Source organism: Canis lupus, chromosome 25, assembly GCF_003254725.2.
Source record: "Canis lupus dingo isolate Sandy chromosome 25, ASM325472v2, whole genome shotgun sequence".
NCBI classification, from domain to species: Eukaryota; Metazoa; Chordata; class Mammalia; order Carnivora; family Canidae; genus Canis; species Canis lupus.
Window position 1 is genome coordinate 29,067,135 of NC_064267.1, and position 16,058 is coordinate 29,083,192.

At 36.1% G+C, this 16,058-nt stretch overlaps 1 protein-coding gene across 8 annotated transcripts in view; it reads right to left on the reverse strand.

Annotated features, from left to right (window-relative positions):
• The window catches only part of FZD3 (frizzled class receptor 3), a 106,690-nt gene that overhangs the window by 65,628 nt on the left and 25,004 nt on the right, over positions 1-16,058 (reverse strand). For all 8 annotated transcript variants that reach the window (XM_025462976.3, XM_035719299.2, XM_025462973.3 and 5 more), the window contains one exon: positions 5,428-5,624. In XM_025462976.3, coding sequence (XP_025318761.1) covers positions 5,428-5,624 — 197 coding nt within the window. The remainder of the gene's footprint in view (positions 1-5,427; positions 5,625-16,058) is intronic.

Below are 16,058 nucleotides of genomic sequence, written 5' to 3' on the forward strand. Positions count from 1 at the left end.
CTTCTGGTAGGGCTCAGAAATTTGCATTTTAGCAAGTTTCCAGAGGGACAAGATCTGCAGACTTGAGAAAGTGTGATAGCCACAGGATAAATAAAACAGATTTATGGTATAGGCATGAGTAAGGACACTATTCTCATGAACTTCCTACATCTTTAATTTTCTTGCTGGTATGAGTTTCTAAGCCTTCAGGGTCCCAGTAACTAGACAGTTACTAGTTCATACGCATCAAATAGTTTCCAAGAAATCATTGTTGATATTAAGTTTGACAAATACATGCATAACCTTTGCTGTAGCTGATTAATCTTTTATTTTCTAATATAATCCATTTTCTTCACTGGACTTAGAATTATAAATCCAAATGAGAGAAACTTATTACATTTAAGCATTTGTTTGTATCCTGCAGTATGTCAGGGATTAAACATAAAAAGACAAAAAACACAGGCTTTCCATCCTGCAGTCTAAAAGGAGATACAAACTTGTAAACACAAAATTCGACAGTAGGATATACAAAGCAAACAAAATTTATATAAAGTATAAAAATAATAAAAAGGATTAATTCTTCCAAAAGACATGATTATGAAAAACTTCATAAGGTAAAGGACAAATACAAGATTTTGAATCAGTATTTGACAATTCTGGTAGTATGCCAATCAGTATTCTAGTAAGAAATGCAAGCACTGGCAAAGAGATTTGAACAGGGTGGTTTAATATTGCTGGAGCATGACATGTGCATGACTTGTGACAGGAGATGAGGTTCAAGAGACAAGCATATTGCAGAAGAGAGCAAGTGAGTGAGCAAGTGCATGAATGTGTAAACAGTGATATAAAATTTAAAACCATGCAAAGTTATGCTTTATGTTTTTATGGCTATATTTATATATCCAGCCACCACTCAACATATATACACTTCACTCTATACCCTTTCCAAAAACCAAACTCTTGATTTCTATTCCTTCAATTTCCCCATTGGTTAATTAAATTCCTCTAGTTATGGCCCAAAACCTTGGGGTCATACTTGAAATCTTTTCCCTTTCAATCTATCAGCAATTTCTATCACTGCACTTTATATCTTCTCATTTCCTCTACTGCCTCTGTCCCATCTGAGCCATTAATACCTCTCTCCTGGACTTCTGGAGTATCTTCCAATTGATCTCCATAGGTACACAGCAGTCAGTGATCCTTTACAGACATGCCACTCCTATGCTCATGATCATGTCTCTTCCATTCAAAGTCCTCTAAACGGTTTCCTATCTCATGCAGAGTCAAATCCAAACTCCGTTTCGGAGCTACAAACAACCTACTGCCAGTACTTTCTGATCTGATGTCCTTCCGTTCCTAACTTACTCGGTTCCAGATTCTCTGGTTCCCTTGTTCTTTCACTATCCCAAGCATGCTTCCATTTACGAGCATTTGCATTAACTGTTGTTTCCTATGCCTAGGTCGTTCTTCCCTAGATACCTGCATTATTTGTTCTCTTATTTCATTCGGGTCCCTATTCCAATGCCACTTTATCAAAAGGCCTTCCTCAACATTTCCATAGAAAAGAGTCCTTCTGCTTCCCCATATTTTATCACTATCACCCAAACCTATTCTTTTCTTATTAGCATTCATTACCATCTGACATTATCTATTTATCTCCCACCACTAGAATTTTAGTTCCATAAGAACCAAGACTATATTTTGTTCACTGCTTATCTTCAGCATCTAGACTAGTATGCCTAGCACATCCAATTATATTTGTTGAGTTAATGGTTGTTAAATAAAATATTCATATAGATCCAACCCAAGTAATTAGAAAGATGACAAGGAGCAGTGTGGAGGACAGACTTGGGCAAAAATGGGAGCAGAGATATTGCTGAATAAGAACTAAAACTAGATAAGGCGGAGTGCCTGGGTGGCTTGACTAGTAGAACATGCGACTCCTGATCTTGGGGTTCTAAGTCTGAGCCCCATGTTGGGTGCAGAGATTACTTAAAAATAAAAAAAATAAAATAAATATTTAAAAAGTAAAATAAAAACCATATAAGGCAGGTGGAATGAGACAGATATGAAATTAGTTAGATAAAAACAATAGAGTTTATAACTGATTGGATGTGGGAGCTAAGTTCAATGAAGGAGGAACAGAAGTTGACTTATAGAAAATTAAAAAATGAGCAACAGAATAAATCAATTTTAGATATGTTGAAATTAAGGCATTTGAGACAAATGCAGGCTATGATTTCCAATAGTTGCTAGATATGCAGATTTGGAATGCAGCAAGAAGATGTCAAGGCTACAGGGGGATCCCTGGGTAGCTCAGCGGTTTGGCACCTGCCTTTGGCCCAGGGCACGATCCTGGAGTCCTGGGATCGAGTCCTGCATCAGGCTCCCAGCATGGAGCCTGCTTCTCCCTCTGCCTGTGTCTCTGCCTCTGTGTGTGTGTGTGTGTGTGTGTGTGTCTATCATGAATGAATGAATGAATGAATGAATGAATGAATGAATGAATGAATAAATCTTTAAAAAAAAAAAAGAAGATGTCAAGGCTACAGATTTAGGTGTAGGAGTCAGCAGCAGATGAGTAAGAGTTAAAATGAGTGAGATGAGATCATCCTGGGAAAGCACACAGAATGAAAAAGAACAGGAAAAGAACTCTGGAAAGCACCAATACTCAAGGGGTAAAAGAGAAAAAGGATCCAAAAAAAGAAATTGAGAATAACTGGTGTGAGATGTAGCAAACCACAATAGTTCACATATGATGGCTTAAATGATTTTCATGAAAAGAAGACAAGATGAGATAAGGGGAATAGGATGTAATACAGAATAAGGGTGAAATATGGGTTTGAAGTGAGTGATATAGATTTGGCAGAAGTACTGAGAGGAATAAACAGAAATTATTTGTTGACAAAACTGGAAATGTGCCAAAGACAAACAGCAAATAGAATTGCTACAGTAGAGGTGGCCTGGGTAGCTTAGCTGGTTAAGCATCTCACTTTGGCTCAGGTCATGATTCTGGGGTCCTGGGATTGAGCCCCATGTCAGGCTCTCTGTTCAGTGGGGAGTCTGCCTCTCCTTCTCCCTCTATTCTCTCTCTGTTTCATAAATAAATAGATAGATAGATAGATGATAGATAGATAGATAGATAGATGATAGATAGATAGATATCATTTTTTTTTTTTTTAATTTATGATAGTCACACAGAGAGAGAGAGAGAGGCAGAGACACAGGCAGAGGGAGAAGCAGGCTCCATGCACTGGGAGCCCGACGTGGGATTCGATCCCGGGTCTCCAGGATCGCGCCCTGGGCCAAAGGCAGGCGCCAAACCGCTGCGCCACCCAGGGATCCCGATAGATATCATTTAAAAAAGGAACTGCTATGGTTGGCATCATTAAATATAGAGCATACTTAATTTGTAAGAAATGGGTTGAATCAATCCAGTTGGAAATCTGAACAAGTGCAATAGAAGGAATGAGTTGAAATTGCTAGCAAGAGTGTCATTTCAAGTGACAGACCACAAAGCTTAGTAAGTAAGGAAACAAATGAAATTAGGAAGAGAGTTATTAGGAGGCTATAAAAAACAAACAAACCCAAAGTCTAACCACTTCTATGAAGTTGAAGAAGTATAGGAGACAGGTGAAAGAGATGTAGAAGAATGAAAGGTTGTTATGAAAGACTAGTTTGCCAGAATTTAAGGTTTCATAGTTACTTAGTGCTAGGCAATAAGTGAGGACATAAAATAGATTTAATCCCATCAAAATAAAGAAATAAAGATGATAATGAGATTTCTATACTTGTATATAAACTATTACTATAAAAAGACCACTAAATAATGGGAGTTAGCTACAAGAAACATAAAATAGAGTTCCTGCCCAAGCAATTCTAGCTGTTGTTACAAACATCAAGAAATTAACAGACTTCTAAAAGAGGGATGTAAACACTACCATGTGTTAGGGGAGAAAGTAGATGGTTATATGGGACCAGATAAGAAAACCATTTGAACAGTGAGAAATAGAGTGGACAAATAGGAGAAAGCAAAATGTCAGTAAACTGACTCTAAGAAAAAAATTTTTTTAAGATTTTATTTATTAATGAGAGACACAGAAAGAGAGGCAGAGATATAGGCAGAGGGAGAGGCAGGCTCCACATAGGGAGCCCAATGTGGGATTTGATCCTGGAACCCTGGGATCACAACCTGAGCCAAGGCAGACACTCAACCACTGAGCCACCCAGGTGTCCCAAAACTATTGTTTTATTTCTGAAGTTCTTCCAACTGCCAAATGAGAATAGCACCTGCTTTTCACCTACCCCCAAGAGCTATTTTGAGAGGACAAAATTAATTTTAAACGTGAAGAAGAATGTTCACTGCAGCATTACTGATAACAGAGAACACCCAGAAATAATTTAAATGACCATCAGTAGGAAATGGCTAAATAACTACAGAATATTAATAGCTCATTATGTAGTAATTAAAAGGAATGAACCAAATCTACAGATATAAATACATTTTTAAAAATTCAATGTTGCTTACAGATATATATATATGTAGTAAGAATATAAAAACAAATATAAGAATGATGAACAACATGGTCAACATAATTATTACCTCATCTCTGGGGAGGAAAGAAGGGACTGAAATCAAGATGGGATACCAAGGAAGGAACTTTCAACTCTCTCTGTATTATTTCTTTTTTTTTTTTTTTCTGTATTATTTCTTAAAAAGAAAAAAAGTGACTAAAGCAAGTATCCCAAAATGTTAAGACTGGATGAAGCTAGACAATTGGCACATATGCATTTATCTTATTTGTTCCTTATTCTAGAAATATTTCACAATACAAAAAGGTAAAAAAATACAGTATTACTATGCACATTATTACTAACAATAATATTCTCTCATATAAATCTATAAGATTATCTAGTAAACATCCTCAAGTCTTTAGGAAATGCTTATAATCTATATACTGGAAGTGATCTGAAAAGTATCTCTCATTTTCTAATTCTGGTTTGTTAATACATGACAAAAAAAAAAAAGAGACAGAACTACTTTAGTCATTAACACATTTAAATCATACAGATATGTAACTTCCATTAAGTCATCATTAAAGACATTTAATGATGAGGTAATGAATATTTTCTTCTATTTTCTAATTGCATTGCTTATATAACCAGAAAAGAAATTTTTTGAGGAAGAAAAATCAACTGTATGTCTTCATTGTTTTTTAATTCTTTTAAAAATTTCTTCACACAAACGTTTTTCTCTTTTCCATGTTTTCATTTTGTGATTTCAAGTTTCTAAGGAAATGAACAATTCTGAGGTCATGAAACTGCTTTTCAAAATTAATGGTAATAAATACTTCAAAAAAGTTTTTCAAATTGATGAACTAGAAGACAAATAATTTTAAACATACTATATAGCATTAAGCAATGATCCATGAAAATCTATGATTTTCGCACCTACTGCATTCCATATCTTCAGGCCAAGGAACACCAAACATCTCCATGAGCTCCGAGCACTCACTGTAAGCCCGCTGACACAGCCTACGACAAGGAAGTGTGACACGTCCATATTCCATACAAATAGGAGCATAGAGTGCACAAAGAAATGGCCGAAAATCCCGAGAACAATCCAGATTCACCATTGGGTGGAATGGCTAGGAAGAAGTTAAAATGGAATAATTAGAGAAAGAATTGTATACAAGTTAAAACTTCCTATATAGAATAATATTCTTTTCGTCCAGTTTAAAAATTTCTGAAGGCAACTTTTTGTTTTTTTGAAACAAAATCCTCTCAGCTATATCCCTAAAGCTTCTGAATTGGTTAAAACTGAGGTTTATTTCAGAACCTATATGTATATTTTAATTGTTAGAGGTGATATTAATGAAGAGACAGTGCTGAGAATCACACTGGGAAAAAAACCATAAAAGATATGTTCCAAATGCTCAAAAAGTGATTACTGCTTGATGACAGAATTTTAAGAGATTTTAATTTTCTTCTTCTTATGTATCTCGATTTCTACATTTTCTTCAACTAACAAGTATCAACAGGAGAGAGCAGACAAAATGCTAAAAGAGGAAAGGGAGTGGGGGTGGAGGAAGAGAAGTAGTTATACATAGCAGTAGTTATTTTGAGAGTGAGGGAGAGGGAAGGATCTCTCACATTTGTCTCATATTTTCTTGTCCTTGTTACATTAAAAAAAATTTTTAACTCTGATATCACATAATGTAAATAGGACACTGTAAGCTGATATTAAGAAAAACAAAAAGAAAAAACAGTGGCCCCAGACATAAAACGATGCTAAAATAATCATTAAAACCACAGGAACACATCAAATATCCCAATAAATATGCACCTGAGTTTTTGACTATCAAATACTTTTCCACTTTTTTTTTTTTTAAAGATTTTATTTATTTGCGACAGAGAGAGAGAGAGAGAAAGAGAGAGCATGAGCAGGGGAAAGGGCAGAGGGAGAGGAAGAAGCAGACTCCCCGCTGAGCAGGGAGCCCAACTCAGGGCTTGATTTCAGGACCCTAGGATCATAACCTTAGTTGAAGGCAGATGCTTAGCCCACTGAGCCACCTAGGTGCTCCTATTTTTCCACTTATTTATATAAGTTACAGAGTCATTGCTGATTTTGATCTGATAATAGATATTCTCACTACTAAGCCTTTCTACTGAATAAGAATCAATCAGTTTTTACATTGATATGTAGTATTTTCTTAAGGCCTCCTATACAAGATCCAGTCAGAAAACCAAGAGTCACTTAAAGAAACTGAGACATTAACTGTATAATGGATATGGTATTCAATATGTAACAATAAACTATATGTGACCATCACTCCCAAGAATGAAGGAGCAGCTTGTGTTAAAACAATGTTTCCATCAAGAACAATTTTAAAATATAGGAAAAAAGTTTTAAAATATCTATTTAAAGCTACTGAAGAACGGTTGAAGCAAAAGAACTGGAGGGACCAAGAATACAGAGAGCAGGGAAATATGGAAAGGTGGCCAGATAAGTGCCACTACTTTTCCAAGGAGGCACTTATTATATCTGAGCATGAGGCAAGAGGCTGAGAATCAGGCTTTGACTAGGCTGGTACTAGAAAACAGCACAGCTTTGGTGGTCTACAAGGCTACAGACAAAATTCAAAATGAAAGGAGTAAGATGTAGGTGAGAAGGGAAAGTGCCAAGGACTGAGTCTGACACAGCCAATTTTCCCTTCAAGATATCTGAAAATTCTGTAGGAGCTAAGAAGCTAAGCAGAAAACTTCTGAAAGGGAGAGTGGAGATTTTGGCAGTTTTACCATGGAAACATGGATTAAAGTTCAAGTCCTGCCAGGGGATGTGAACTAAGTAGACTCCCACCTGGAAGCCTCTGAATGGCTACACTCCAGTTGCAGGGGCAAATCAAAGGAGGCAGAGACCTACCAAAACTGCAACCCAGCCTCAATTCAGACCCTTCTGATGGAATTAAGATGATCCACCATTTATCTGTTATTCAGAAGAAAGGTGAACCTCTGTAGTAATATAGCATCATCTAGAACTTCACCATTTTGTAATGTCTAACACTCAACAAAAAATTACTGGGCATTTCAAAAGACAGGACCATATGGGGTGCCTGGGTGGTCAGTCAGTTAAGCAGTTGGCTTTGGCTCAGATCATGATCTTCGGGTCCTGGGATCAGTGAGCCCTGTGTGGGGCCCCCTACTCAGCAGGGAATCTCCTGCTTCTCCCTCTCCCTCTGCCCCTCCCCACCCTGCTTGTGTGCACTCTCTCTCTCTCTCCTCTTGTGGCTTTCTCAAATTAATAAATAAAATCTTAAAAAGAGAGAGAGAGAGAGAGAGAGAGAGAGGGCCAAATGATTAAAACCAAGGAAAAATATTATAGTGCTTTAGTGATCCAGCTATTGGACCTAATACACAAGACTGTATATAACTACGTCAAATATGTCAAGAAAATAAAATGAAGAATTTCAACCAGAAATTGAAATTATAATATCTATTACATTATATATATAAAATCTTTATTATATATATATATATATATATACACACAATCTATTATAAAAAGAATCAAGTGGAAATTTTATAACTGAAATATACAATCTGGAACTGAGAACTCATTGGATTTATCAGAAGACAGAATCGGCAAAACAGAAAACACAAGGCAATAGGAAATACCCAAACAGAAGCACACAGACCAAAAAATACTGAAAAATACATAAAAGAACATAACACACATGTAAAAGATGTGGAAAAGTCTAAGATATGCATAACTGTAATCTCAAAAGGGGAGGAGAAAGAGAATGGGCAAAGGCAATATATAAAAAGATAATGACTGAGAATTTTCCAAAACTAATTGAAGACAACAATATACAGATTCAAAATCTTCTGCAAACCCCAAGAAGGTTAAATATAAGAATATCACACCTAGGAAAATGTTATTTAAATTGTTGAAAACTGAAGAAAAATACCTAAAAAGCAGCCCCTGGGGAGGGCGGGGCAGACAGAGAAGACAACTTATCTTTAACAGAGCAACAGTTAACACTCAGAGCTGACTTCAGAAAACCATGAAACAATAGAATGACTTAAAGAACTAAGGGAAAGTAACTGCAAACTTACAAGTCTATAGCCAACAAAAATATCCTTCATAGGGTGCCAGGGTGGGTCAGTGGTTGAGCGTCTGCGTTCAGCTCAGGGTGTGATCCCATGGTCCAGGATTGAGTCCCGCATTGGGCTTCCCACAGGGAACCTGCTTCTCCCTTTGCCTATGTCTCTGCCTCTCTCTGTGTCTCTCATGAATAAATAAATAAAATCTTAAAAAAAAAAATCCTTCATAAATGAAGGCAAAGACAAGACATTTTCAGACAGACAAAAAAATGGGAGAAAATTAGTCAGCAGGAAATCTACACTACAAGGAATACTTCAGAGTTCTTCTGACAAAAGGAACATCAAAGATGAAAACTCAAAAGTATTTAAAAGCAAAAAAAGGGGTGAATATATGAAAAATATAAATGAATACTCTGTTCTGTTACAAAATAATAATGTCTTAAAATACATACAAAACACAGGTATATTAATATGCATAATAATAAAATGGAAAAGATGGGAGGCCAAAAGAACATTAATGGGTAGTGGTTAAAATAACGATTTTATTAGAGTATTGAGTATCAGAGTACATATCATAATTTCTAGGGTAAACAATAAAAGAATGCATAATGAAGTAAATAAGGGAAATAAGATAACACAAAAGAAGGCAAGACTGGAAAGAAAAAAATGCAAAACAGTTTGGACACATTGAACTCAATTAGTAAGACAGTAAATATTAGCTCAAATACACCAATAATTATATTAGATACACATGGACTAAAAACTCTAAGTAAAGGACTAAGAGTTTTGGACCAGGTTAAAAAAAAAAATGCTGTTTACAATATCTTTTTTTAAAGATTTTATTTGTTTGACAGAGGGAGAGAGAGAGAGCACATGCAGGGAGAGTGGCAGGCAGAGGGAGAGGGAGAAGCAGGCTCCCCGCGGAGCAGCCTGATATGGGGGCTTCATTCTAGAACCCCTGGGATCATAACCTGAGCTGAAGGCTGATGCTTAATTGACTGAGCCACTCAGGAGCCCCAAACACATTTTTCAACATAAAGAAACATGTTTAAAAAAAATAGAAAGAAAGAAACAGGTTAAAAGTAGAGGAAAGGCAAGTTGTAATGCCAGAACCAACCAAAACAGAGTAAATTTTGACTAGAAGTATTCCCAGAGTTAAGGGCATTTCCTAAGAGAATAGAATCAATACATTAATACCAAAAAGCAAATCTAAACCTATATGTACCACTTAATACAGCTTCAAATTATTTTAATAAAAAACAGAAGACAAAACCAAAAGGGAAAATGTACAAACCCACACTGAGAGGAAAGATTGATACACCTCTCAGTAAGTGATGGAAGAGGAAGACAAAAATTCTGTAAGAATGCAAAAACCTAACCAAGCCAATTACAAATTTGATCTAAATAACATATTTATAATCATGATACCCAACAATGACTGGATTGGGGCTCGTGGGTGGCTCAGTGGTTGAGTGTCTGCCTTTGGTTCGGGTCATGATCCTGAGGTCCTTGGATCGAGTCCCACTTTGGGCTTCCTGTGGGGAGCCTGCTTCTACCTCTGCCTACATCCCTGCCTCTCTCACTCTGTCACTCATGAATAAATAAATAAAATCTTAAAAATAAAGAACTCAAACCCAATTGCTCAAAAATTTGTAAATTGGACAACAAACTTCTAAATACCCATAATCACCAAAGGGAATCATAACTGAAATTTAAATTATATGTATAATTATATAGGTTATATAATCTATATATAAAAGTAAATAAAGACAATAAAATATCAGCAAAAGCTGTACTCAGAGGAAATTTACAACCTGACATACACATATCAGAAAATAAGAAAGCCTAAAAACAATCAATGACATAAACTCCATCCCAAGAAGCTAGAAAAAGAGTGGCCAAACTTAGAGAAGGTACAGGCAATAATAATAACAACAACAACAACAACCAGCAATGTGAATTACCAATATCAAGAATGAAGGAGAGTAATGTAGATAACCATAAATAATATATTTGACATGATGAAATGAACAAATGCCTTGGGGAAAAAATCATAATTCACCAAAACTCATAAAAGAAAATCTATCCTCTATCTACAAAGAAACTTAATGCATTATTAGAAATGATTCCCCTAAAGAAAACTCTAGGTTAAGATGGCTTCACTAGACAAATTTGTCAAATGTCAAAGCAAGAAGTCACAGTAATCACACACAAACTCTTCCTAAAAAGGGGGAAAAAGGAACCTTTCCTAATTGATCTTATGAAATCACCCTCATTTTTATAATAAAACCTAAAAGGAACTATCTAAGAAGGAAAATTATTCCTCATGATTATAGATATAAAAATCATGTCCCGGGGATCCCTAGGTGGCTCAGCGGTTTAGCACCTGCCTTTGGGCCAGGGCGTGGTCCTGGAGTCCTGGGATCCAGTCCCGCGTGGGGCTCCTGGCATGGAGCCTGCCTCTCCCTCTGCCTGTCTCTGACTCTCTCTCTATCATGAATATATAAATAAAAAAATCTTAAAAAAAAATCATGTCCCAATGTTAGTAAATTAATCCAGAATATGTAAAAAAGAAATAATAAGGGCGCCTGGGTGGCTCAATTGGTTAAAGCATCTGCCTTCGACTCAGGTCATGACCTAGGGTCCTGGGATCAGGCCCCTACATCAGGCTCCCTGCTCAGTGGGGAGCCTGCTTCTCCCTCTCCCTCTCCCTCTACCTGCTGCTCCCCCTGCTTATGCTCTCTCTCTCTCTCTCTCTGATTGATAAATAAATAAATAAATAAATAAATAAATAAATAAATAAAATCTTAAAGTTCACCAAGTGAACTTTTTTCCTAAGGATACACCACTGATTAACATCTGAAAAACCTATTAATGTAATTAATAGCATTAATAGAAAAATGGGGGAATCACATGATCCATTAATAATATAGATGTAGTAAAAGTATTAGATGAAATTCAACACTCATTTATGATGAAGACTCTTTGCAGAGTAAGATGAAATTTCCTCAAATCTTATGGAGAGTACATACATCAAATTACAGCAAACCTCATACTTGGTGGTAAATTCCTGAAAGCTTCCCAAGATCAAAGATGAGGCAAAAATATCTCTTATCACCATCTTATTGTATTTAAAGTCCTCATTAGGACAGTACGAAAAGAAAAAGAAAAAAATGTAAAAGAATTAGAAGGAAAGAAATATAAAAATTAAAGGTGGATCAGATAGAAACTATCATTATTCATATATGACTAGTGTTCCAGTTACCAAACTTCTACCTATCAGTTCCAAATTCATCCTTCAATATCAGCTGAATGATGATAATAGATGGGATTCATTTCACCACTTCTCCTTTACATTAAACATGAATTTAAATTTTATCAATAAAGAATGTTGGAGGAATACTGCAGAACAAAGAGGCTTCCTTGTTGGTTGTGGTTGCTGCACAGTCAGGCAGCAGTGGAAATGTAAAGAAACCTATGGTGCTCTGTCCCCCCATGTACCCAGAAAGGTCTCTGAGTAGCCTCACAATCACTGTGTAGCCTGTTGACCCCCTTCCTGCAGCCCTTCCAATAAAGACACTGCATGCTCAAGGCCTCCTACCTGTAACAGTGCTCTGACTCCCTCTTCTTGCTGAATCATCAGCTAACTTTTCCCCATGACCTTAAGACTTGCTTCCTGCTTGCCCAGCAACTGTGGACCAGCTCTGGCCCAACTAACCCAGTGAATTTCTCTGCCACCCATTGAGCAGCAACTATATCACCTATAATTAAGGTCTGAGCCTTGGGGTCTGGTAGTCCCTTCCAAGATTGTCCCTCTGCCCCAGAGAACCCTGTTGAGCTATCTTATACTCTCCTATACTACTTATTCTTTATTTTATTCTTCCCTTGTTTAAATCATTGAGTGCTTCCGTCTTCTAACAGAATTAGACTAATAAAACCTGTTACAAAGAAAATCCAAGATAATCTATAAACCATTAGAATAAATGAATTTATTACAAACACTTTATATAAAAATCAATTGAGATAAAAGTCATATTTCTACATTCCAGGAATATATTAAAAAGGAAATTTTAAAAAATCACCAATAGAAAAGGAAACTAAGGAAAAAATCCATTTTTAAGAGCATCAAAAAGAAAGTATAGCATCCTATACTTAAGAAAGTTAACCAGTGTGGTACAAGACAGAAAACTATAAAGTGTTACTGAAAGAAACTGAAGAAGACCTAATAAATAGACATCCTGTATTCATGGATTAAATGATAATGCTGTTAAGATGGTGATACTCCGGGCAGCCCCAGTGGCGCAGTGGTTCAGCGCCGCCTGCAGCCCAGGGTGTGATCCTGGAGACCCAGGATGGAGTCCCGTGTCGGGCTCCCTGCATGGAGCCTGCTTCTCCCTCTGCCTGTGACTCTGCCTGTCTCTCTCTCTCTATGAATAAATAAAATCTTTAAAAAAGAAAAAAAAAAAAAGGATGGTGATACTCCCTAATATGATCTACAGATTGAATCTAATCCCTTCAGAAATCCCAATTGCCTTTTTTTTTTTTGCAGAAATGGAAAAGCTGATCCCAAAATTCATATGGAATTGCAAGAGCGTCTGAACTGATCAAAACCACCTTGAATAAAAAAGAACAAAATTGGACTACTCATACTTTCCAATTTCAAAACTTAATACAAGCTATAGTAATCAAAATACTCTGGTACTGGCATAAGTCTAAACATGCAAAAGAATAAAGCTGGAGACCCTTGCATTATACCACATACAAAAATTAACTAAAAATGGATAAACATCTACATTTAAGAGCTAAATCTATAGAACTTGTAGAAGAAAACAGAGGTAATCTTCATGATCTTGGATGGCAATGGTTTTAGATTTGACAATAAAAGCACAAGTACAAAAGAAAAAACAGACATATTAGACTTCATCAAAATAAAATGCTTCATGTATCTAAGGACATTATCAGGAGAGTACATAGACAATCCACAAACTGGAAAAAAATATTTATAAAACACATCTGGTAAGTGTCTAGTACACAGAAAACAAAAAACTCCCACAACTCAACAAAAAGACAACCCAATTTTTTGGACAAAAAAACTTCAATAGACATTTCTCCAAAGAAGTTATACCATGGCTAATAAACACATAAAAAGATGTTCAATGTCACTGATCATCAGGGAAATACAAATCAAAACCACAATGAGATACTATATTACACCCACTAAGATAGCTGTGATCTAAAAAACAGAAAATAAAAAAACGAACAACAAACAGAAAATAAGAAGTGTTGAGAAGGATGTGAAGAAATCAGAACCCTTATGTGTTGCTATGGTAATGTAAATCATGTGAACCACTACAGAAAAAAATTTGGTGATTCCTTAAGAAGTTAAACAGAGGGGCACCTGGGTGGCTCAGTCAGTTAACTGTCTGCCTTGGGTTCAGGTCATAAACCAGGGATCCCCAGTCTGACTCCCTGCTCAGTGAGGAGCCTGCTTCTCCATTTCCTTCCGGCTCATGCTCTCCTCTCTCACTATCTCTGTCTCTCTCTCTAAAATAAATAAAATCCTAAAAAAAAAAAAGTTAAACATAAATTATCATATGATCCAGCAATTCCAGTCCTAGGTATATTAATTATTAAATGATATTCAATATAAGTTAAAAGTAAAAGTAAATTAAAAATGGTATTCAAGGCAAAACTTTTCTTTTTTTAAAGATTTTATTTATTTATTCATGAGAGACACACACACAGAGAAAGGCAAAGATATAGGCAGAGGGAGAAGCAGGCTCCATGCAGGGAGCCCTATGGGGGACTCGATCCTGGGACTCCAGGATCACGCCCTGAGCTGAAGGCAGACGCTTAACCACTGAGCTACCCAGGCATCCCCAAGGCAAAACTTGTATATGAATTTTCACAGCAGAACAGCATTATTCATAATAGCCCAGAGAACAAAATAAAGCAAAGGGAAGGAAATAATAAATTAGAAAAATCAATGAAATTGAAAACAGAAAATAGAAATTCTCAAATAAGAGCTGGTTCTTTGAAACTACCAATAAAATTGGTAAGGTTCTGAAAAGACAAAGAAAAAGGAAAAGCACAAATTACCAATATCAAGAATAAAAGAGATGTCACTGAGGCTCTGTAGGCATTAAAAAGACAATAAGGGAATATTACAAACAAACCTATGCACATAAACTAGGTGCCTTAGAAGAAGTAGACAAATTCCTCAAAGCTACACTACAAAAACTCTCCCAAAATTAAAGTGATAATCTGAAGAAACCTGTAACTACTAAGAATTTGAATTTGTGGTTAAAAACATCCAGAAAAAGAAATGTCCAAGTCAGATGGTTTCCTGGATAAAATCTAACAACATTTAAAGAATAATTAACACCAATTCTACATAATCTCTTCAAGAAAACAGCAAAGAAGAGAACATATTCCAACTAATTCTACAAAGCAAGAGGTGCTTAATATTAAAATCAAATAAAGATAATACAAAAGAATATAGATATATCAGACTTCATCAAAATAGAATGCTTTCATATATCTACAAACCAATATTCCTCAGAAACAAAATGTAAAGTCCTTAACAAAGTAACAGCAAAGCAAATCCAAAAATATAAGTATTCTATACCACAACCTAGTAGGATTTGCTCTAGAAACTCACAGCTGGTTCAATATTCAAAAATCAATTAATCCCAAATTAACAGGCTAACAGAAAAATACATTATAATGCCAAATGATGCAGAGGAAGCACTCATGATTTTAAGTTTTCAACAAACTAGAAACAGAGGGTAACTTCCTTAACTTGATAAAGAGCATCTACAAACATCTTATAGCTATCATAATTAACGGTGAAACATAGTTGCTTACCCCTAAGATTAGAAATAAGGGAAGGATGTCTGTTCTTACCACTCTTTTTTTTTTTTTTAAAGTTTTATGTATTTATTCACAAGAGACAGAAAGGCAGAGACATAGAGGCAGAAGCGGGCCCCTCACAGGGAGCCCAATGCAGGATTAGATCCTTAGCCCCAGGGTCATACCCTGAGCCAAAGGCAGATCCTCAACCACTGACCCAGGTGTCCCCGCTCTTACCACTATTATGCAATATGGTAATGGAAATCCTGCCAACCCAATAAAGCAAGAAAAGGGGGGAAAAGGTATAGATGTAAGAAAAAGAAATAAAACTGTTCCTATTTGCAGTTAACATTAATATCTACATAGAAAATCCCAAGGCATCTACAAAGAATAGCTCCTTGAACTAGTGAGTTCAGCAAGGTTGCAAGACATAAGAAAAACATACAAAAAAAAAACAATTCTTTTTTTTATTTATTTATTTGTCCTTTTTGAGAGACTAAGGGAGAGAGAACACACATGAGCTATGGGGAAGGGCAGATGGAAAGAATCCCAAGCAGACTCCCCACTAAGCACAGAGCCAGTTGTGGAGCTCAATCCCACGACCAGGAGATCACAACCTGAACCAA